This window comes from Coregonus lavaretus (assembly GCF_964263955.1).
Source record: "Coregonus lavaretus genome assembly, chromosome: 20".
NCBI classification, from domain to species: Eukaryota; Metazoa; Chordata; class Actinopteri; order Salmoniformes; family Salmonidae; genus Coregonus; species Coregonus lavaretus.
Genome location: NC_140007.1, coordinates 18,688,911 through 18,712,601, shown reverse-complemented (window position 1 = coordinate 18,712,601; position 23,691 = coordinate 18,688,911). Strand labels below are relative to the sequence as shown.

Genomic DNA, 23,691 nt, shown 5'->3' with positions numbered 1-23,691 from the left:
GTTTCCCCTAGGTACAGATCTCGGATCAGCTTCCCCTCCCCAATACGAACCTTAACCATTTAAGGAGAAAATTCTGGAAAATGTCTAGGGGCAACATCACCCTATTACACAAGGCTCGTCCGTAGGGTAGGACGGTAAACAACATTGCCCGTTAATGCCACCTAGTGTGACACATACAGAAGCACTACTCATTTTTATTCCTGCCTGCCAGGACACAATGTCAGTAAACATGCATGGCAAAACCAGTCGATAGCTACATTCCTAATTTAAAATTATTAATTTATATTTATATTTATATTTATATATATATATATATATATATATAAATATTTTTTTGCAAAAAAAATATTTTTGGGGAGGACAGTACACATGATACACAAAGTGACCGTCTCGGTTCAGAGACTGTGTTTCAAGCGCTGAATTGCAAAGGGATGGAAGGAGGATGGTGTTTTTTTCCAACATCTTTATCTGAGGAAAACTCTCCTGTGTTCTTCAATAGACTAGAAGCTGGTATCTTTACGGTAATACAGTGAGACTTCAGGGAAAGACCGCACAAGATCCAGCAGCACCCTCTGTGTGTTTCTCTCTCCATCTTTCACTCTTCCTCTCTCTCGCTTTTCCCATCACCTCTTCTCCCTCTAACTGTACCCTCCCACTCTCTCTCTCAAGCCCTTCTCTCCACTCTCCCTCTCGCTACCTGAATCAAGTATATGCATCCTCTCACTCCCTCCTCTTCACACAGAGCAGTTGCGTCTCTTGCTGGGGCCTGGCTGTGCGGTGGTGGCGGCAGCGACCGAGGCCGAGGCGGGGGTTGAGGCTGAGGTCAGCCAGTGCCTAGCCCCGTGTCAAAGGCTGGTGGAGGACACAGAGAGCGTGGGCGACGAGGGCGGTGGGAAGTTGAGCAGCTCTAGGACGGCCACGCCCACACTGCTGCGCCGCGTGAACATGCAGGAGGCCGCCACCCACTTGTTGCTGCGTGGGTTGTACTTCTCGATGGAGTTGAGGCTGGAGCTGCCGTCATTGCCGCCCACAGCGTACAGCCAGCCATCCATGGTCACCAGGTCGTGGGTACTCCTGCGGGAGGACAGGACAACGTGCAGACTCAGTAATAGCTCAGGCACACCACAAAGACTAAAAGCTAAAAGCAGCGGGTGGCCGCAGTGTGTTAGCAATCACCTGCTGGGTGTCAACAAACAGTGGTGATTCAACATGTAGAATTGTCGGGAAATGAACTGAAAAGTACAGCCGATGTTCTGTGGTCAGAGGCGATAGGATGGCCACCCGCTTTTTTCCTCTTGGTTCCATTGCAACAGGCAAGCTCAATCAAGTACAGTGTTTAAAATGAACTCAAATAGTATTTTAACGCAGGTCTGCTGGCCATTCAGTAATATTAATTGATCAATTAACTACTAGGCAGAAAAGAAAACCAGAAGGACTTCCCTGCCTAGCCTGTTGCTAAAGACTGAGCTCACTGCAGTGTAAATGGAGGCCTGGGGCGTATTCATTAATGCACAACGTAACAAAACGATTTGCAACGAAAGGTGAAAAAAGGTGTTTCTTATGGACAAATTAAGGCAGATCCCTCCCTGTTTCGGCCAGTTTGCTTCCATTTGGTTCCTATTGAATATGACTCTACTGAGACTAGATCAGGCTCTAGATGAATATGAGCCATACTACTGATTACAGCAATGGTTTATTTATAGGGCCGGGAGCGTCCACTGTTGTCAGGTTTCCCTGCTCAAATCCTTTCTTATTGACGCTGTCTGTCTCCCTTTGTGTGTGTGTGTCTGTCTGTGTATGTTTGTGTGTGTGTGTGTGTGATACTAATTTAATTTTAATCTCCAAATCCTGGTCTCTGAGGCCCATTGTGTATGCAGGTTCCTCCAGAAACCCAGATAATTTGCTGAGTAAGGGCTGGAATGAAGGAATGAAAACCTAAAACCAGCCTTTATGCATTATAAAGGCATTTATGAGGAGCAAGATGGCTCTATGTATGCATTGATTATGCAGTTATAGCTAGAGGTGGTTGGTAGTAATTGTGATGCGGCTGGCGGTGCCCACCTGCGGATGTTCATGGGCGCCACACCCTCCCAGGCGTTGGTCTTGGGATTGAATCGCTCCACCGAGTTTAGGCAGCTGGTGCCGTCGTTGCCCCCGGCGACGTAGAGCATGCCCTCCAGCACGGCCACCCCGGCACTGCTGCGCCGACTCAGCATGTTGGCGATGGCCGTCCACGCGTTACTCTGTTCCGACCAATCATAGAGGGTTGTTGGGAGTCACATGATCAGTTTTGAGCAACTTATCAGTGATTGTTGAGGTTGAACTCAAAACTTAGCTTCTACTTTTTGATCTGGGCAGAAGTTCAGCTTTATGGTCCGGTTTTAACCAGATTAAGCCTACTCATGGACTTTAAATATAGCCTGGTGGAACCAGCCTGATCACTACGTTCACCATTCTATTTAACAGAATGGTGAACGCAGCAATCAAGTTCGTTCCACCAGGCTACTGAAAATCATGCTCAGTTGAGATTCTTCTATAGGCTTAATCTGGGTCCAGGAAACTGGCCCTATGTCTTAATGTGCATATTGTAGAGATCTGTCCGTTTGTTTGTTTATTACCTGTGGTTCATATTTCTCCACTGTTGCTAGGTGTGAGGAGCTGTCATATCCTCCTACTGCATACAGACTGCCATCTAGAGAGAGAGAGAGAGAGAGAGAGAGAGAGAGAGAGAGAGAGAGAGGAGAGAGAGAGAGAGAGAGAGAGAGAGAGAGAAAAAGAGAGAGAGAGGGAGGGAGCGAAAAAGAGAGAGCAAAAGAAAGAGAGAGTGAGTGCCGTGACAATAAGCTCAAAACGCTACATTTCAGCTCGCAAAAATAAAAAATGTTTGATGAGGCCCATATTTACTAGGAAGCGGGTAGTAGGCCAGGGATGGGCAAATTTGATGGGGGTGGGGGCCACAAAAAATTGGAACTCATCATGAGGGGCCGCAGTGGCTCATGGATCTGTGTACCGGCATCCACACCCAAGTATGCAGTCGGAGCCGGCCCTAGCCTTTTGGGGCCCCTAAGCAAAATTTAGTTGGGGCCCTCCCCACCTTGTGAGCAAAACATTTTAGCAGTCCCCTTGACAGCAAAGATACGTTTTAGAGTTAATTTCCTGCAATTCTACTCATTTTGCCGGAGACAAATGTTTTTAATATGATATATTTTGATCAATGGGGGGCCCTGGTAGGTAATTCGACCATGATTACTACAAGTTTAGCAGAAAGTTTAGATAGCTAGCAAAAATGTTAGCCGGAATTGGCTAATTGAATGACTGTCAGTTACTGACATAACAAGAGAAGAACTGCTGATGCACAACCAAAATTTGAAATTGCACCATGTATAATCCATTATTCTAACTCTCAACAGTAAATTGAGACCCCGACTGAGTTCCCCCCAAAAAATATCAACGGGCCTACAAAAGGGGGTGGCCCACCAGTTGCCCATCCTTGCTCTAGGCTAACATACAGTAAGTATATCCTTTCTCAATAGGTGACATCATCACACAAGAGGTGGACAACACTTGCTCACCTAGAGTAGCCACACGGACGTATCTCCTTCGGGTGCTCATGGCAGAGATGGAGGTCCAGGTACTGGTGAGAGGGTCGTACCGCTCTGCACTGTTGGGGTGGAGGGGGGCATTCATTATATACATTTATGGAGTACAAATGTCATGTCATCTCAGTATTTGCATCCGTGACAGTCTGTTGTGACAAAGCCCTATGGACTATAGTCAAAAGTAGTGCAGCATGCAGGGTGCCATTTTGGACACAAGGCTTATAATTATTATTATCTATATATTTCTTTATGTACCTGTTGAGACAGGAAGCTCCGTCGTAACCACCGGCGGCGTACAGTAGGCCGTGCAACACTGCCACGCCCAGACAGCTCCGCCGTGTCCCCATGGAAACCTCAGGTTGCCAGGAGTTGGTGACAGGGTCGTAGGACTCCACGGTGGCCAAATCAGAGGTGCCGTCATACCTGAGGGAGACAGAGTATATCAGAGAGAGAAGTGTATCTAGGCCAGGGATGGGCAACTGGCGGCCGGCGGATCAGTTGGGGTCTCAACTTACTGTTGAGAGTTAGAATAATAGACTACACAAGGTGCAATTTCGAAATTTGGCTGTGCATCAGCGTCACTCAATTAGCCCATGTCAGCAAAAAAACATGATTTTGTTAGTCTACCGATCTAAACTTGTAGTAAGCATGGTCAAATTACCAACCAGGGTGGGGCCCATTGATCATCAGTTATCATATTAAAAATGGCTGACATTTGCCTCCACCCTATGGCAAAATGTGTAGAATTGCAGGAAATTAGCTGTAAAACTGCAGATTTTTCTCTCCGACCCATGGCAAATTGAGTAGAATTGCATGAAATTTGTTAAAAAATTGCTAAATAACTTTCTCTTCGCTATCACGAAGGGGGGGGGGATACGCAGACCCATGATGAGTTTACATTTTAAATTTTAGTCATTTAGCAGACGCTCTTATGCAGAGCGACATACAGTTAGTTCTGTTTTTTGGTGGACCCACCCCCATCAAAGTTGCCCGTCCCTGATCTAGGCCAACCACCCTGCCGCTAGGGTCTGGGCACATATTCACAAAGGGTCTCAGAATAGGAGTGCTGATCTAGGATCAGTTTTTCTTTTTCGTCATATTGAATAAGACGGGGGAGACCTGCTCCTAGATCAGCACTCCTAGTCTGAGACCCTTTGTGAATAAGGGCCCTAGTTCCTCTTCAGGTTTCTTACTTTAATCTCATCTCAAAAGGAGGCTTTCTTTGTTAAGCAAGTCTTCACAACTGTACTTTGTTAACAGTTAAATACAAGAAACGTTCTTTAAATAAAATAAATTAATCATCTGTTTATCTATTTGACAGGGTATGTCATCTACCTCATTTCCATCAGTAGCACCTGGATAAAACTTTGACATTCCAGACAGTGATAGTAGTGCATCAGATACTACTTTGTTCTATCTTTCTCTTGATTTACAAAGACAAACGTATCTGTTTTGTTTCCCTCTCGGGTAGAGAAGACGTGCCTTGGCTTCAAAAGTCAGAATTTGCATAATTACACTTGAGGGGACTGCTAATGTTAGTCTGCCAACAGTTTCCTCCTACCACAGTTAACTGTTTATCTTATTATACAAATGCCAATAATCCAACATGTTTTCTTGAATGAGAAATTGGATTACAAGATACTGTATCTCACCATATCCTAGTTTCTCTTTCAGACATATTGTAAACTTGGTAACACTTTACTTGACACCCAGCGTCATAACACATTATGACACGGTCATAACCATGTCATAACAGCTAACATAATCTGTTATAATATGGTCATAACACTGCCATGACACATATTTAGACCTGTTGTGACATATATTGCGTTATTTTATGGCCTTTTATGAAACCTACATAAGTGTCAAAGCCCACAAAACCTACCACACAAGGCAAAACATTCTATCACACCATAAACATACTGTTTAAACATAGGCTACTGTATGTTATATAAAAAAAATGTAAATTGACCATGTTAAATTATCATTGTGATTGCACACACATTGATGTCAGACAATCACCTACCCCAATGCTCTGTTGCTGATAACTGGGATGAATGCAGGAGCAGATTTCAGGAGAAGGACGAGACACCTTCTTTTTGACTGATGACTGACATAAGGGCATGTACATGATAGGCCTATCTGGCTTATATGATTATGATGGTCATAACGCTTCTTGACAGTGTCATAAAGTGTATTTTCTTAGTCCAAGTAAAGTGACACAGGATGGTCATAAAGCTTCATGACAGTGTCATAAAGTGTATTTTCTACAAGATATTTAAAATATGATGAAAAAAACATGACTGTAAATAATTCAATACAACAAAAACAAAGGATTTAAGAGAAACTTTCAAACCGAAAACAAACTTCTTGGCAGGAAAAAACTAATTTGAATAAATGTTGACACTTATGTAGGTGTCATAATCAGCCATAAAATAACACGATATATGTCACAATAGGTGGAAATATATGGGTCATGACAGTGTTATGACCATATGACAGGTTATGAAAAGTTATGTCAGCTGCTATGACATGGTTATGACCGTGTCATAACGTGTTACGACACTGGGAGTCAAGTAAACTGTTACCATAAACTTAAACTGCGCTAGCTAGCATAATTAACACTAGTGTAATCTTCCAGTGTTGAGGACATTGGTTATGGCTTCGAGAATACCCAAATCCAGACCATCTGGAGGTCAAAGGATGGTCTGATGAGGTCATTTATTACCCTCCCACCGCGTACAGCTTGTTGCCAATGGCCGCCACGCCCACCCGTGCCCGCCGAGTGGACATGGATGCCACCATGTGCCAGCGGTCAGTCCGGGTGTCGTAGGCCTCGCAGTCGCCGTGGATAGCAAACAGACTGCCGCCACCTGGGCAAAACACACAGACAACAACAACGTCATCTAAATATCTGAAGCGGTCATTCAAATACACTATATATACAAAAGTATGTGGTCACCCCTTCAATTTAGTGGATTTGGCTATTTCAGCCGCACCCATTGTGGACAGGTGTATAAAATCGAGCAAACAGTGATGCAATCTCCATAGACAAACATTGGTAGTAGAATGGCCTTACTGAAGAGCTCAGTGACTTTTAACGTGGCACCGTCATAGGATGCCACCTTCCAACAAGTCAGTTCGTCAAACTTTTGCCCTGCTAGAGCTGCCCAGGTCAACTGTAAGTGCTGTTATTGTGAATTGGAAACGTCTAGAAGCAACAACGTACAGAAGCCGCGAAGTGGTAGGCCACACAAGCTCACAGAACGGGACCGCCGAGTGCTGAAGCGTGTAAACATTGTCTGTCCTCGGTTGCAACACTCACTACCGAGTTCCAAACTGCCTCTGGAAGCAACGTCAGCACAATAACTATTCGTCAGGAGCTTCATGAAATGGGTTTCCATGGCAGAGCAGCCGCACACAAGCCTAAGATCACCATGCGCAATGCCAAGCGTCGGCTGGAGTGGTGTAAAGCTCGCCGCCATTGGACTCTGGAGCAGTGGAAACGTGTTCTCTGGAGTGATAAATCACGCGTCACCATCCGGCATTCCGACGGACGAATCTGGGTTTGGCGGAAGCCAGGAGAACACTTCCTGCCCCAATGCATAGTGCCAACTGTAAAGTTTGGTGGAGGAGGAATAATGGTCTGGGGATGTTTTTCATGGGGAAGGCCCTTTCCTGTTTCTGCATGACAATGCCCCAGTGCACAAAGCGAGGTCCATACAGAAATGGTTTATCAAGATCGGTGTGGAAGAACTTGACTGGCCTGCACTGACCCTAACCTCAACCCCATCGAACACCTTTGGGATGAATTGGAACGCCAACTGCGAGCCAGGCCTAATTGCCCAACATCAGTGCCCGACCTCACAAATGCTATTGTGGCTGAATGGAAGCAAGTCCCTGCAGTAATGTTCCAACATCTAGTGGAAAACCTTCCCAGAAGAGTGGAGGCTGTTATAGCAGTAAAGGGGGGACCAACTCCATTTTAATGCTCATGCTTTTGGAATGAGATGTTTAACGAGCAGGTGTCCACATACTTTTGGTCATGTAGTGTATCTATAGATATATGGGTATTAAAACACAGTTGGCAACATTTTACTTTTTACAGGTGCAATGCCCTAAAAAATACACAAATATTTCTAGACATGGTAAGCACCAATCTTCTTTTGAATAATTGCTGCATCCAATCTACTTCAAATGTAATGTTTGAAAATGTAATGTTTTATGTATCTGTGAACAAGTTAGCTTTTAACCATGGGCCAAATTCAGGATCCCTATTTTCCTAATGGCGGTCTACAGTTTCAGTAATTTAAGAATGTGTATTTGTTGGGTTTGTATTATAAACACATTACAGTATGTATGTATGTATGCATGCATGTATGTATATACAGTACCAGTCAAAAGTTTGGACACACCTACTCATTCCTGGGTTTTTCTTTATTTTTTACTATTTTCTACATTGTAGAATAAGCCTGTACATAATACAAATATTCCAAAACATGCATCCTGTTTGCAATAAGGCACTAAAGTAAAACTGCAAAAAATGTGGAAAATAAATTAACTTCATGTCCTGAATACAAAGCGTTATGTTACGTTTGGGGCAAATCCAACACAACATGTCACCGAGTACCACTATTCATATTTTCAAGCATGGTGGTGGCTGCATCATGTTATGGGTATGCTTATCATCACTAGTGAATTTAAAAAAATAAAAATAACACTAATAAAGCTAAGCAAAGGCAAAATCCTTGAGACAAATTCACCTTTCAGCAGGACAATAACCTAAAACACAAGGCCCAGATATACACTGGAATTGCTTACCAAGATGACATTGAATGTTCCTGTGTGGCCTAGTTACAGTTTTGACTTAAATCTGTTTGAAAATCTATGGCAAGACTTAAATGGCTGTCTAGCAATGTTCAACAACCAACTTGACAGACCTTGAAGAATTTAAAAATAATAATGTGCAAATATTGTACAATCCAGGTGTGCAAAGCTCTTAGAGACTTATCCAGAAAGACTCACAGCTGTCATCTCTGCCAAAGGCGATTCTAACATGTATTGACTCAGGGGTGTGAATATTTATGTAAATGTGATATTTCTGTAATTCATTTTCAATAAATTTGGAATAAGTCAAGGGGTATGAATATTTTCTGAAGGCACTGTATGTATGTATGTATGTATGTATGTATGAATAGTGCTATGAAAAAGTATTTGCCCCCTTTCTAATTGTCTCTACTTTTGCATATTTGTGATACTGAATGTTATCAGATCTTCAACCAAAACCTAATATTAGATAAAGGGAACATAAGTGAACAAATAACACAACAATTACATATTTATTTCATAAACAAAGTTATGCAACACCCAATTCCCCTGTGTGAAAAAGTAATTGCCCCCTTACACTCAATAACTGGTTGTGCCAGCTTTAGCTGCAATGACTCCAACCAAATGCTTCCTGTAGTTGTTGATCAGTCTCTCACGTCGCTGTGGAGGAATTTTGGCCCACTCTTCCATGCAGAACTGCTTTAACTCAGTGACGTGTGGGTTTTCAAGCATGAACTGCTCGTTTCAAGTCCTGCCACAACATCTCAATTGGGATTAGGTCTGGACTTTGACTAGGCCATTCCAAAACTTCCAATTTGTTGCTTTTTAGCAATTTTCATGTAGACTTGATTGTGTGTTTTGGATTATTGTCTTGCTGCATGACCCAGCTGCACTTCAGCTTCAGCTCACAGACGGATGGTCTGACATTCTCCTGTAGAATTCTCTGATACAGAGCAGAATTCATGGTTCCTTCTATTAAGGCAAGTCGTCCAGTGTTTTTGTTTTCGCCAGGCATAATGGGACCCATCTCGTCCAAAAGGTTAACTCAAGTTTGCCAAAAAGCACCTGGATGATCATCAAGACTCTTGGAAGAACGTTCTATGGACAGATGATTCAAAAGTATAATTTTTTGGACTACATGGTTCCAGTAATGCCTGGCGAAAACCAAACTCTGCATTCCACAGTAAGAACATCATACCAAAGGTCAAGCATGGTGGGGGTGGTGGTGTGATGGTTTGGGGATGCTTTGCTGCCTCAGGACCTGGACGACTTGCCTTAATAGAAGGAACCATGAATTCTGCTCTGTATCAGAGAATTCTACAGGAGAATGTCAGACCATCCGTCTGTGAGCTGAAGCTGGAGCGCAGCTGGGTCATGCAGCAAGACAATGATCCAAAACACACAATCAAGTCTACATGAAAATTGCTAAAAAGCAACAAATTTGAAGTTTTGGAATGGCCTAGTCAAAGTCCAGACCTGATCCCAATTGAGATGTTGTGGCAGGACTTGAAACGAGCAGTTCATGCTTGAAAACCCACACGTCACTGAGTTAAAGCAGTTCTGCATGGAAGAGTGGGCCAAAATTCCTCCACAGCGACGTGAGAGACTGATCAACAACTACAGGAAGCATTTGGTTGGAGTCATTGCAGCTAAAGGTGGCACAACCAGTTATTGAGTGTAAGGGGGCAATTACTTTTTCACACAGGGGAATTGGGTGTTGCATAACTTTGTTTATGAAATAAATATGTAATTGTTGTGTTATTTGTTCACTTATGTTCCCTTTATCTAATATTAGGTTTTGGTTGAAGATCTGATAACATTCAGTATCACAAATATGCAAAAGTAGAGAAAGTTAGAAAGTGGGCAAATACTTTTTCATAGCACTTTATGTGTATGTGTGTGTGTGTCTCTGTGTGTGTATGTACCCTGGTGGGTAACCTCGGGGGCACACTGACCGACGGCAAAGAGTACGGGGCTGGCGCCCTCGCAGCGGCGCGGCCGGGTGCGGCTGTTACTCAGCACACCCCTCTGCTCGGGCATAAGATGGTACTTGAGGGCCTCGATGAGCAGGTCCTTGCACTCAGAGTGGTGGCGCACCAGCAGCTCCGTGTCCACATTGCTCATAAGGAAATCCCTCCGCAGCAGGGGCAGACGCACGCACTTCATCAGCTAGAGTGGGGAGGGGAAGGGGGAGGGGAGAGGGGGCAGACGCTTTTATCCAAAGCGACTTACACTACTGCGTGTATACATCCTCGTATGGGTGGCCTCAGCAGGAATGAAATCCACAATCCTGATGTTGTAAGTGCCATGCTCCACCAACTTAGCCACACAGGTGCACGTCTAATCTTACCCAGGGAACGTGCTGCCTGCGCCCATCTATGTCATGTTTGACCCAGCTCAGCACGGCCCGGTATACCTCCTCTTCTGACGGTACGTTCAGGTTGTCACTGGAGATCAGATCCAATACCTTAACAGAAAGAGGGGGAGAGGAGAGAGAGAGAGAGAGAGAGAGAGAGAGAGAGAGACACTCATCACGTGGGATGGGCCACAACAGTTGGCACGACACAAAAAGAAAACATTAACTCATTCACCTTGGCATGTTAATTTTGGAAGGACTTGAAAAAGGTCAGTGTGGTGTACGCTTAAGTGGGTGTGTGTGCGCATGCTGCAGAGAGGCTAGCACTGTTCCCAGAGTGGGGTTGGGCTGGGCCGTAGTGGCCAGCTGCTGCTGAGATCAGTGGAATAGCAGCAGCCTCAGAGGAAGAGCATCAGCTAATCCACAGGAACTACAAAGATACACAGCACAGCACAGTCCAGTCAAGCACAACACAGTACAGCATAGCACAAAATGAACAGCCTCTGCTCCTCTAGTACTATTATTACCCTGCCCTGTATCCCCCTCAACATAACACATAGGCTACTGCAGCATATACAGACACAGTGCGTGTGTGTGTGCATCTGTCTGACATGTAAAGTGTACCTGTCACAAGTGTGTGAGAGAGCTAGCAAGAGACAGTATCTATATAACAAATGTCTGTGTACATCAGCCATGATGACACTGTGTAGTAGAATATGACCATGAGGTCCAGTCAAAACTCCAGTTCCCAGTCCCCTCGTCTAAAAGGAGGAAATCACAAGTTTCACAGCTCTGTGAGCTCAAAGATGCTCAGAGCAGTTGGTTAATAAATCCTACCCTGCTGCAGAGCTGTGACGGGCAGAAGAGAAAGAAAAGAGAGAGAGGCAACAAAAATAAAGAGATAGAGAGAGGAGAAATCAAAGGGAAAGAAAAGGGAGAGCAGCACCATAGCTGGCTGCCCGCAGCTCTGTTTCAGACGTCACCTAGCCATTTTACTCTTGGTTAATGGACTGTGCCCAATACATTTCATTATGGCGCGGGTCTGAGACTTGACAGTCTGGGAGAGATATTGATTGATTGAATTGACAATTTATTTGACCATTTTCAAAATACATACAGTACTAGTCAAAGGTTTGGACACACCTACTCATTCCAGGGTTTTTCTTCATTTTTACTATTTCCTACATTGTAGAATAATAGTGAAGACATCAAAACTATGAAATAACACATATGGAATCATGCAGTAACCAAAAAAGTGTTAAACAAATCAAAATATATTTTATATTTGAGATTCTTCAAAGTAGCCACCCTTTGCCTTGATGACAGCTTTGCACACGCTTCGCATTCTCTCAACCAGCTTCATGAGGTAGTCACCTGGAATGCATTTCAATTAACAGGTGTGCCTTGTTAAAAGTTAATTTGTGGAATTTCTTTCCTTCTTAATGCGTTTGAGCCAATCAGTTGTGTTGTGACAAGGTAGGGGTGGTATACAGAAGATAGCCCTATTTGGTAAAAGACCAAGTCCATATTAGAACAGCTCAAATAAGCAATGAGAAACGACAGTCCATCATTACTTTAAGACATGAAGGTCAGTCAATATGGAACATTTCAAGAACTTTGAAAGTTTCTTCAAGTGCAGTCGTAAAAACCATCAAGCGCTATGATGAAACTGGCTCTCATGAGGACCGCCACAGGAAAGGAAGACCCAGAGTTACCTCTACTGTAGAGGATACGTTCATTAGAGTTACCAGTCTCAGAAATCGCAGCCCAAATGCTTCACAGAGTTCAAGTAACAGACACATCTCAACATCAACTGTTCAGAGGAGACTGCATGAATCAGGCCTTCATGGTCAAATTGCTGCAAAGAATCCACTATTTAAAGGACACCAATAATAAGAACAGACTTGCTTGGGCCAAGAAACACAAGCAGTGGACATTAGACTGGTGGAACTCTGTCCTTTGGTCTGATGAGTCCAAATTTGAGATTTTTGGTTCCAACTGCCGTGTCTTTGTGAGACGCAGAGTAGATGAACGGATGATCTCTGCATGTGTGGTTCCCACCGTGAAGCATGGAGGAGGAGGTGTGATGGTGTGGGGGTGCTTTGCTGGTGACACTGTCAGTGATTTATTTAGAATTCAAGGCACACTTAACTAGCATGGCTACCACAGCATTCTGCAGCGATACGCCATCCCATCTGGTTTTGCGTTTAATGGGACTATAATTTATTTTTCAACAGGACAATGACCCAACACACCTCCAGGCTGTGTAAGGGCTATTTGACCAAGAAGGAGAGTGATGGAGTGCTGCATTAGATGACCTGGCCTCCACAATCACCCAACCTCAACCAATTGAAATGGTTTGGGATGAGTTGGACCGCAGAGTGAAGGAAAAGCAGCCAACAAGTGCTCAGCATATGTGGGAACTCCTTCAAGACTGTTGGACAAGCATTCCAGGTGAAGCTGGTTGAGAGAATGCCAAGTGTGTGAAAAGCTGTCATCAAGGCAAAGGGTGGCTATTTGAAGAATCTCAAATACAGTGGGGAAAAAAAGTATTTAGTCAGCCACCAATTGTGCAAGTTCTCCCACTTAAAAAGATGAGAGAGGCCTGTAATTTTCATCATAGGTACACGTCAACTATGACAGACAAATTGAGGGAAAAAAATCCAGAAAATCACATTGTAGGATTTTTAATGAATTTATTTGCAAATTATGGTGGAAAATAAGTATTTGGTCACCTACAAACAAGCAAGATTTCTGGCTCTCACAGACCTGTAACTTCTTCTTTAAGAGGCTCCTCTGTCCTCCACTCGTTACCTGTATTAATGGCACCTGTTTGAACTTGTTATCAGTATAAAAGACACCTGTCCACAACCTCAAACAGTCACACTCCAAACTCCACTATGGCCAAGACCAAAGAGCTGTCAAAGGACACCAGAAACAAAATTGTAGACCTGCACCAGGCTGGGAAGACTGAATCTGCAATAGGTAAGCAGCTTGGTTTGAAGAAATCAACTGTGGGAGCAATTATTAGGAAATGGAGGACATACAAGACCACTGATAATCTCCCTCGATCTGGGGCTCCACGCAAGATCTCACCCCGTGGGGTCAAAATGATCACAAGAACGGTGAGCAAAAATCCCAGAACCACACAGGGGGACCTAGTGAATGACCTGCAGAGAGCTGGGACCAAAGTAACAAAGCCTACCATCAGTAACACACTACGCCGCCAGGGACTCAAATCCTGCAGTGCAGACGTGTCCCCCTGCTTAAGCCAGTACATGTCCAGGCCCGTCTGAAGTTTGCTAGAGTGCATTTGGATGATCCAGAAGAGGATTGGGAGAATGTCATATGGTCAGATGAAACCAAAATAGAACTTTCTGGTAAAAACTTAACTCGTCGTGTTTGGAGGACAAAGAATGCTGAGTTGCATCTAAAGAACACCATACCTACTGTGAAGCATGGGGGTGGAAACATCATGCTTTGGGGCTGTTTTTCTGCAAAGGGACCAGGACGACTGATCCGTGTAAAGGAAAGAATGAATGGGGCCATGTATCGTGAGATTTTGAGTGAAAACCTCCTTCCATTAGCAAGGGCATTGAAGATGAAACGTGGCTGGGTCTTTCAGCATGACAGTGATCCCAAACACACCGCCCGGGCAACGAAGGAGTGGCTTCGTAAGAAGCATTTCAAGGTCCTGGAGTGGCCTAGCCAGTCTCCAGATCTCAACCCCATAGAAAATCTTTGGAGGGAGTTGAAAGTCCGTGTTGCCCAGTGACAGCCCCAAAACATCACTGCTCTAGAGGAGATCTGCATGGAGGAATGGGCCAAAATACCAGCAACAGTGTGTGAAAACCTTGTGAAGACTTACAGAAAACGTTTGACCTGTGTCATTGCCAACAAAGGGTATATAACAAAGTATTGAGAAACTTGTGTTATTGACCAAATACTTATTTTCCACCATAATTTGCAAATAAATTCATTAAAAATCCTACAATGTGATTTTCTGGATTTATTTTTCTCATTTTGTCTGTCATAGTTTATGTGTACCTATGATGAAAATTATAGGCCTCTCTCATCTTTTTAAGTGGGAGAACTTGCACAATTGGTGGCTGACTAAATACTTTTTTCCCCCACTGTATAAAATATATTTTGATTTGTTTAACACTTTTTTGGTTACTACATGATTCCATATGTGTTATTTCATAGTTTTGATGTCTTCACTATTATTCTAAAATGTAGAAAATAGTAAAAATAAAGAAAAACCTGGGAATGAGTAGGTGTGTCCAAACTTTTGACTGGTACTTTACATAAGGGCGCTCCAGCCAGTGAAGCCTCCAGATACAATCTAAGACAATCATCAAGGATAACACAATAAAGCTTAACAGCTTATTTCCATTGTGGTCCTTTTGAAGGGGGGAGGGGGAATGCAACAAGATTAGGTGCCAATTGTAATGGCAACAGACAATGACAGACAAAATTGTTGTTTGTTTTATAACATGAGATAATTAGTACAATTCCCTTTCCTAATAAACAACTTTGGACAGGTACATATCCCTTGTCTCACATACCCTTAATATATAAAACAATCAATACCTAATATATACAAGACAATCACAATATGATAAACAAGGCACCAAAAGGCAGACCATATGCTATCCGGGGCATTTCCTTCTCAGCCACGTACTATAATCTTACGACTCAATTTTGAGACATGCTACTATTTAGCAATTTTTTCAGTGGGAACTTGAAACCACCTGTGGAGGTTATACGTTTCAAATTCTTCGAAAGACTATTCCAAAGAATGGCAGCGGAGTATAAAAAAGTTTATTTCCCCATACCACTTTTAAATCTAAAAAGGTACAACGTCAGTTTCACTCCTTCTAGTGGAATAGTTATGGTTATCCCTTCCTAAGTTAAAGTAGTTACATAGGTACCTGGGGACCATACTGTGGACAATCTTATGTACAATACTATTTAATCTGAGAGACTCTCTCCTCCACTTTGAGCCATCTAAGGCTTTCAAAGTGGGAATAGTCAAGATGCGTAAGTGCTGGAGGTTTAAGAATAATCCTGACTAATTTGTTCTGCGATGTCTGCAATTTATTTTGTATTATCTTGGGAGCACTGTTGTACCAGGAAGAGCACACATAGTCAAAGTGGCACTGAACAAGAACCCCTGCCAATCCCCCTATTGCATTCTTATCCAGATATTTGGAGGTTCTTGCCAGAAACCTAATTTTATGGTTCACTTTGGAGATAAAGTTTTGTGCCATGCTCTCCCCTGTCAGATGGTTATCTAGCACACATCCAAGATACTTAACAGAGTATTTTGCTGCGTCTACTATGTCACCTACTACCACCTTAAAATCTGGGGATTTCCTCAGTTTCAGTTTGGACCAGAACAAGATGGATTCTGTTTTTCCAAGGTGAAGTGACAGCTTACTGTCATGTTGCCATTTACTGACATTCAGAAGTTCAGCACTGAGGGCTTTCTCAACCACCTTTTTGTCTTTGTGGGACACCAGCAGCGCAGAATCATCTGCATATAGGAAAAGGTCACATGTACAGGCAGATTTCAGATCATTTATCTACAATAGAAAGGAAAGTGGACCCAGCACACTCCCTTGGGGTACCCCGCAGTTCAAGATTTTGGATTTAGACAGGGTCCCATCCACATCCACCATTTGTTTTCTTCCTTGCAGGTAAGAGCTAACCCATTTTACTGCTAAGTTGTTAAAGCCCATGGCTCTTAGCTTGATTAACAAAATCTCATGATCCACTGTATCAAACGCCTTTTGGAGATCTAACATAACCATACCACAAAATGTCCCTCTGTCTACTTCCTTCCTTATGTGGTCAGTTAGATATAGTAGGCAAGTGTCGGTGGAATGGGATTTCCTAAAGCCAGATTGGAGCTCATAGAATAGGTTATGTAAGGAAATATAACTGTCAATCTGCTCAAACATAATATTTTCCATGACCTTCGATAAAACACACAGGATTGAGACAGGCCGATAGTTTCCATGATCTAACTTATTCCCTTTTTATATAAAGGAATTACCCTTGCAAGTTTTAGTTCACTGGGAAAACACCCTAGTTCAATAGACAGATTTACAATGTGAGTTACACAGGGGGTGATAATTACCGCAGCATCCCTTAGAAATCTAGCAGGAATGTTGTCAAGGCCAGTTGCTTTGGAATGGTCAAGTTCTTTCAGCTTCTTTAGCACAGTTGACTCAGACACCTTTTCAAATGAAAATGCTGTGTTTACACTCATGGAGGGGATCCACCCCTGTAGTGTTCTGGTCAGGAAGAAAAACATTTTATAGCCCCCGCCTAACAGCTGTTAGAATTTTGGGGGAGATATGGATGAAAATACCCTCAAATTAAAGCTGACAGTCTGCACTTTAACCTCATAGTCATTGTATCATTTCAAATCCAAAGTGCTTGATTACAAAGCCAAAACAACAATAAATGTGCCACTGTCCCAATACCTTTGGAGCTCACTGTATGTGATCGTATACAAATGTAAACAAGGTTTGAAAATATCATGTTTTAGTCAAATGTTATACAGTATCTGTTAAAGCTTCTTGCGGTCAATTTGCAGTCTACAAATTATTTATAATTATGTTCCGGCCCCCTGATCATCTATTCAATTAAAAAATAAATACATTTAAAAATCGGCCCGCGGCTGAATCTAGTTGATAATCCCTGGCCTAACCTGTCATGTCTCCGACCCAATCTCTTTAAACTTATTTTCACTAATAACACACCTAGGTACAGTGAGGGGAAAAAAGTATTTGATCCCCTGCTGATTTTGTACGTTTGCCCACTGACAAAGACATGATCAGTCTATAATTTTAATGGTAGGTTTATTTGAACAGTGAGAGACAGAATAACAACAACAAAATCCAGAAAAATGTATGTCAAAAATGTTATAAATTGATTTGCATTTTAATGAGGGAAATAAGTATTTGACCCCTCTGCAAAACATGACTTGGCAATCACAGCGGTCAGATGTTTCTTGTAGTTGGCCACCAGGTTTGCACACATCTCAGGATGGATTTTGTCCCACTCCTCTTTACAGATCTTCTCCAAGTCATTAAGGTTTTGAGGCTGACGTTTGGCAACTCGAATCTTCAGCTCCCTCCACAGATTTTCTATGGGATTAAGGTCTGGAGACTGGCTAGGCCACTCCAGGACCTTAATGTGCTTCTTCTTGAGCCACTCCTTTGTTGCCTTGGCCGTGTGTTTTGGGTCATTGTCATGCTGGAATACCCATCCACTACCCATTTTCAATGCCCTGGCTGAGGGAAGGAGGTTCTCACCCAAGATTTGACGGTACATGGCCCCGTCCATCGTCCCTTTGATGCGGTGAAGTTGTCCTGTCCCCTTAGCAGAAAAACACCCCCAAAGCATAATGTTTCCACCTCCATGTTTGACGGTGGGGATGGTGTTCTTGGGGTCATAGGCAGCATTCCTCCTCCTCCAAACACGGCGAGTTGGTTGATGCCAAAGAGCTCGATTTTGGTCTCATCTGACCACAACACTTTCACCCAGTTCTCCTCTGAATCATTCAGATGTTCATTGGCAAACTTCAGACGGGCCTGTATATGTGCTTTCTTGAGCAGGGGGACCTTGCGGGCGCTGCAGGATTTCAGTCCTTCACGGTGTAGTGTGTTATCAATTGTTTTCTTGGTGACTATGGTCCCAGCTGCCTTGAGATCATTGACAAGATCCTCCCGTGTAGTTCTGGGCTGATTCCTCACCGTTCTCATGATCATTGCAACTCCACGAGGTGAGATCTTGCATGGAGCCCCAGGCCGAAGGAGATTGACAGTTATTTTGTGTTTCTTCCATTTGCGAATAATCGCACCAACTGTTGTCACCTTCTCACCAAGCTGCTTGGCGATGGTCTTGTAGCCCATTCCAGCCTTGTGTAAGTCTACAATCTTGTCCCTGACATCCTTGGAGAGCTCTTTGGTCTTGGCCATGGTGGAGAGTTTGGAATCTGATTGATTGATTGCTTCTGTGGACAGGTGTCTTTTATACAGGTAACAAACTGGGATTAGGAGCACTCCCTTTAAGAGTGTGCTCCTAATCTCAGCTCGTTACCTGTATAAAAGACACCTGGGAGACAGAAATCTTTCTGATTGAGAGGGGGTCAAATACTTATTTCCCTCATTAATATGCAAATCAATTTATAACATTTTTTACATGCGTTTTTCTGGATTTTTTTGTTGTTATTCTGTCTCTCACTGTTCAAATAAACCTACCATTAAAATTATAGACTGATCATGTCTTTGTCAGTGGGCAAACGTACAAAATCAGCAGGGGATCAAATACTTTTTTCCCTCACTGTATGCCTCTAAGACCAACTCAGACCCTAACACAGACTATTGACTCCAACACCTCAAATCTGCCCAAAGGATTAATGGAGCGTTCACTTCTTTCCACATGATGCTAGTTTGCTAACTGTCCCATTCAATCTAATGGTCTCCTGGCATCTTGTAACAACACATACACCATGGCTGTGTTCAAGGCTGATTACATTGCAGACGCATGCCAGATCTCACAACACCTAACTAGCTAACCACATCACATGATATAGCAATGAGATGCCCGACTGTGCAGTCGATGACATGACAAGCAACGATTGGTAGCAAGTAATGTCTGCAATGTAGTCGGCCTGGAACGTGCCCATCTTTGGCAGTGCTCTGCCTAATTACCATTTCGAGGGTATGACCCTCAACAGGGCTGTCATAGGACAAGTCCAGACAATGAATAAGTGACTGCTACGCTGAGTTGATGTGACAGAAAACTATGATGAGTAAAACTACAAGAGACACTGATTGACAAGGAGCTGAGGATGTCTTTGTCTAGTGAGTGTTGAAAAGGCACTACGCACTTGTCTTTGCTGCTTGCTCTTTGAAGGCCCTTGAGCGGGTTGAGGAAAGGTTAGAACACGACCAGATGTGCTCCTCTTTTTGCCGGAAAAGGGGTGAGAGAGAGTGTCAGAGAGGGAGAGTCGGAGAGGGAGGAGACTAATGCTAAGCTAACCTATCTCAGTGTGCATCTGACCTTGTTTGTCTGTCAATTTACCATTTAAAATACAAACTACCAGAGAAGTGAACAGCACTCACCAGTGTTATTTTCCTAGTGTGTCTACAGCTTGCAGTCTCCCAACATCAGCACGCAAGTCAAAGTGCACCAAAAGTGCCCTGATAGCTTTCAACAATTCCAATGCAACTCATTAGCTAAAGGAGATCCCAATGCTGCCACTAAATGCCACATCAAGTCGTTCTGTGAGGAAACGCATATAACATGCTATTTCAGTACTCTTTCTGGCCCCTACCTGCTTTAGCGGCAGCAGCATGAACTCCTCAGTCTTGGACACCTCCACAAAGTGCTGCAGGACGTACTTGTGCGCAGACTTGAGCAGGTCGCTGCAGGAGTGCGTGTCGGCAAAGCTGCGGATGCCCAGGCAGTTGGAAGGGTCCAGCTGGCTGAGGAGGAACTTACAGCAGGCATCCCTCACCCCGTTGAGCTGCAGCAGGCTGGCCGCTGGGAGCAATGTCTGGAAGTCGAATTGGATGGAGTGATATAGGACATGATGTAGAATGTGGCAGAATGATATGGGATGGAATGTGAGGAATGGTATAGGATGGTACAGTACAGGGTCGGAGGCAATAGGTTTATGGTGTGATGGGAAAGGATGGGATTTGACAGTATATAAAATGGTTAGGAACATAAATACTTTTACGAAGTCATGTAAGTATCAGTATCTTATTGTGGAATACTTTAAAGGTTTTGAAGGGCAATTACTTAGCTCCAAATGACTTCAGAGGTAAGTAGACAAAGCTATTACAACAAGAGTCAAATACATCGTGCCTTCCACAAACTTCCGAGTAACTCTCATGTTAACCCTTTGCTAGGTACACCAGTGGTCAGAGAAAATGATATGCTTCAAAAAAGTGTTCAAGACTAACATTTAGAATAATGATGGTACATTAGGGCTGCGTCACAAATGGTGGCTTTCCCTACATACTACTTTTCACCAGAGTACTATGCAATGCACACAAGTAATGCACTCTATAGGGAATAGGGTGTTATTTTAGATGCAGTAGTCTTTTCTCCCTACCTGCACGTTGCCCTCCCCCACCACGATTTCTGCCGTGTAGGCATACTGAACCAGCTGTTCCAACGCCTGGGGGTCAATGTCATGCAGGGTCACGTGGGTCTGGCGACTCTCCGACATCTCATCTGTATGACCAGAGGCAGACAACAGAGTTTTCCACTTAATAAAGTCTGCAGTGCCTGTGCCTGTGTGGACAATCCAATACAACACTCATATCTACATTTAACTGAAAGAAATAAGGGTGTGTGTGTGTGTGTTTAATGTGGAATACTCTATTGTCACATACAGTATATCTCACATAGACCACTTCGATTTCCCATAATACACAAATTCTTATAGAGCAGTCACTGCATAGCACTATGACGTTTTCTATAATTTGTAGCAGTCTGTGTGATCAATTGTTTTGACTGTCAGACAATCTTTGTGTAATTCCGATTCCTGGATCTATGCAGCGCTTGCACTAAGCCAAACACTGGTGAAGAAGCATGATTACAGCAGCATGGAAGGGAGTTCAATTGTGCCAACAAGTAGAAAGAGCCATCACACACGCACAAGCACGCCAGCATTTTGGTTATATTGATTAGATTGTCGGCTATATCAGCAGATTTGAATAGGCCTAGGTTTAAAGCATGGTCAGTTGAAAAGAAGCCTAGTGGGAAGTCTTAAAGCCTCTCTCTCCAGGGACATACCCTCACAAAGCTCTAGTCTGAGCTGCAGGAAGGAGGAGGAAAACTGGGACACACACCTCACCTGGTGACCTATGACCCCAACAGGAAAGAGAACGCACACAGACAACAGGGAGGAGGAAGGAAATGGTCACTGGTGAGGAAGTAAGAGCAAACAAATGAGGTGAGATGCCACTCACACATTGAGAGAAATGTAGCACAGTTCAATGCACAGTTCATTCAAGCATCAACCAAGAATCACCACAAACATGTCACACACCACTTTGTTCATGGTTCTAATAATTTAAACACATCCAATTCATTTATATTCCGTAGCAATGGAGAACCGTGCAATCTTCAATAGTGTAATGAGGCGTGGAAGAGAGACAGGTAGGGTAAAGAGAGGGAGACGGTGACTCAAAGGGGGTGACTAACACTAGTGGTGAACACTTGTGAGGGCGTGGAGGAACCGAAGAGCAGTGTCAGTAGCAGGGAGCGCGAACTCCGCAGAGGGATATTTACTTGTAAACATGGCATGGAAGTAGGGACTGCAGGAGGCCAGCACCACCTTGTGCGCCTTGATCTCCTTGTTGGAGACATGCAGCACGATGTCGCAGAGCAGGCCGCGCTGGCGCATCCTGTTCATGGACACGAACGAGTCGTGGTAGTGACGCTTGGAGTTGTGCGAGATGCTGTGGCCGTCACGGTTCAGCAGCTGCATGCCCCCTTCCATCATGGTGCCGTGCTCAGCAGCAGCCGGCTCCTGCCTGGGCCTCACTCTTGGCGACTGCAACACACAAGAAGAGCCATTTTGGTTTATTCCATACAAATACAACACAATTAAATTGACCCCAATTTGATAAAATAATAATTTACCCAGGGGGTAATTGTATCTAACTGTGTCATCTGAAAAGTGTTAGTGTTGTCACGATACCAGAATTTTGACTTCGATACCGGTACCAGGTTTAATATCACAATCACGATACTCTATACCAAAATTATACCACGGCAACAAAAAAAAAGGCTTATTAGCCAATTGTTTGGTATCTTCAGTATCATTATATTAGATTTTCTTTACGTCAACATTTTTCAGAGACAGCCACGTATGCATTTATGTATCAATTATACAATCAATTTGACTTTGTTTTTCCCAATCTAACAACATAATGGTAATTATTTATTTGAATGGTAAATCTCTATAGATGAGAATGGCGCTGCAATGGATAGCTGCCGTTTTACAGGCTCCTGACCAATTCTGCTATTTTGTGAGTTTTTTTTGCCCTGATCTTAACTTTTTCTGTACCGACATCTTTTCTTATGACCAAAAAGAGCTTCTGGACATCAGAACAGCAATCACTAACCTTGATTTGTATGAATATTTCTACTTCAACAAGTCGCTGATGCAGGATAAACGTCTCACCCCGGACAAGGCCCTAATCCCTGAGACTCGGAAAAGGAAGATATTGCGTAAGAGAGGCCGATGTGCGGGCACCCTGACGAAACTACGTTGGTGAGTAAATAAACCGCCTCTTCCCTCCGTTCTATTGGCAAAATAACAAATCACTGGAGAACTGTATTATCCTATGTTTCTCAGAGTCGTGGCTGAACAAGGACATGGATAATATACATCTAGTTGGTTTTCTAAGCATCATCAGGACAGAACGGCAGCCTTAGGTAAACTCAAGGGGGAGGTGTGTCTCTTTGTTAACAACAGCTGGTGCGCAATCTCTAATATTAAGGAAGTCTTGAGGTTCTGCTCACCTGAGTTAGAATACCTCATGATAAGCTGTAGACCATACTATTTACCAAGAGAGTTTTCATCTATATTTTTCGTAGATGTCCATTTTCCACCACAAGCCGATGCTGGCACTAAGACCGCACTCAACGAGCTGTAAAGGGCCATAAGCAAACAATAAAATGATCATCCAGAGGAGGCTCTCCTAGTGGCTGGTGATTTGAATGCAGTTACATTTGAATCAGTTTTACCTCATTTCTACCAGCATGTAACCTGTGCAACTACAGGAGACAAAACTTTGTTTACGAAGCATGTGACAAATAAAATGTGCGCTCTCTCTAACCAGTAATGACATCAAGGCAAGAGGGGGG

The 23,691-nt window shown here is 43.4% G+C and overlaps 1 protein-coding gene across 1 annotated transcript; it reads right to left on the bottom strand.

The window, feature by feature from the left end:
• Positions 1 to 845: 845 nt before the first annotated feature.
• Positions 846 to 22,363, bottom strand: LOC311147435 (kelch-like protein 17; the record flags this gene model as incomplete). Its single annotated transcript, XM_084184135.1, has 11 exons — positions 22,108 to 22,363; positions 20,924 to 21,045; positions 20,138 to 20,359; positions 10,777 to 10,893; positions 10,382 to 10,595; positions 6,328 to 6,472; positions 3,855 to 4,022; positions 3,573 to 3,661; positions 2,619 to 2,692; positions 2,062 to 2,243; positions 846 to 1,074 (listed from the first exon to the last, which is right to left on the bottom strand). The coding sequence occupies exons 1-11, from the start codon at positions 22,319 to 22,321 to the stop codon at positions 846 to 848; spliced, it is 1,776 nt and encodes a 591-aa protein (XP_084040261.1). The 5' UTR covers positions 22,322 to 22,363.
• Between the last annotated feature and the right edge of the window lie 1,328 nt (positions 22,364 to 23,691).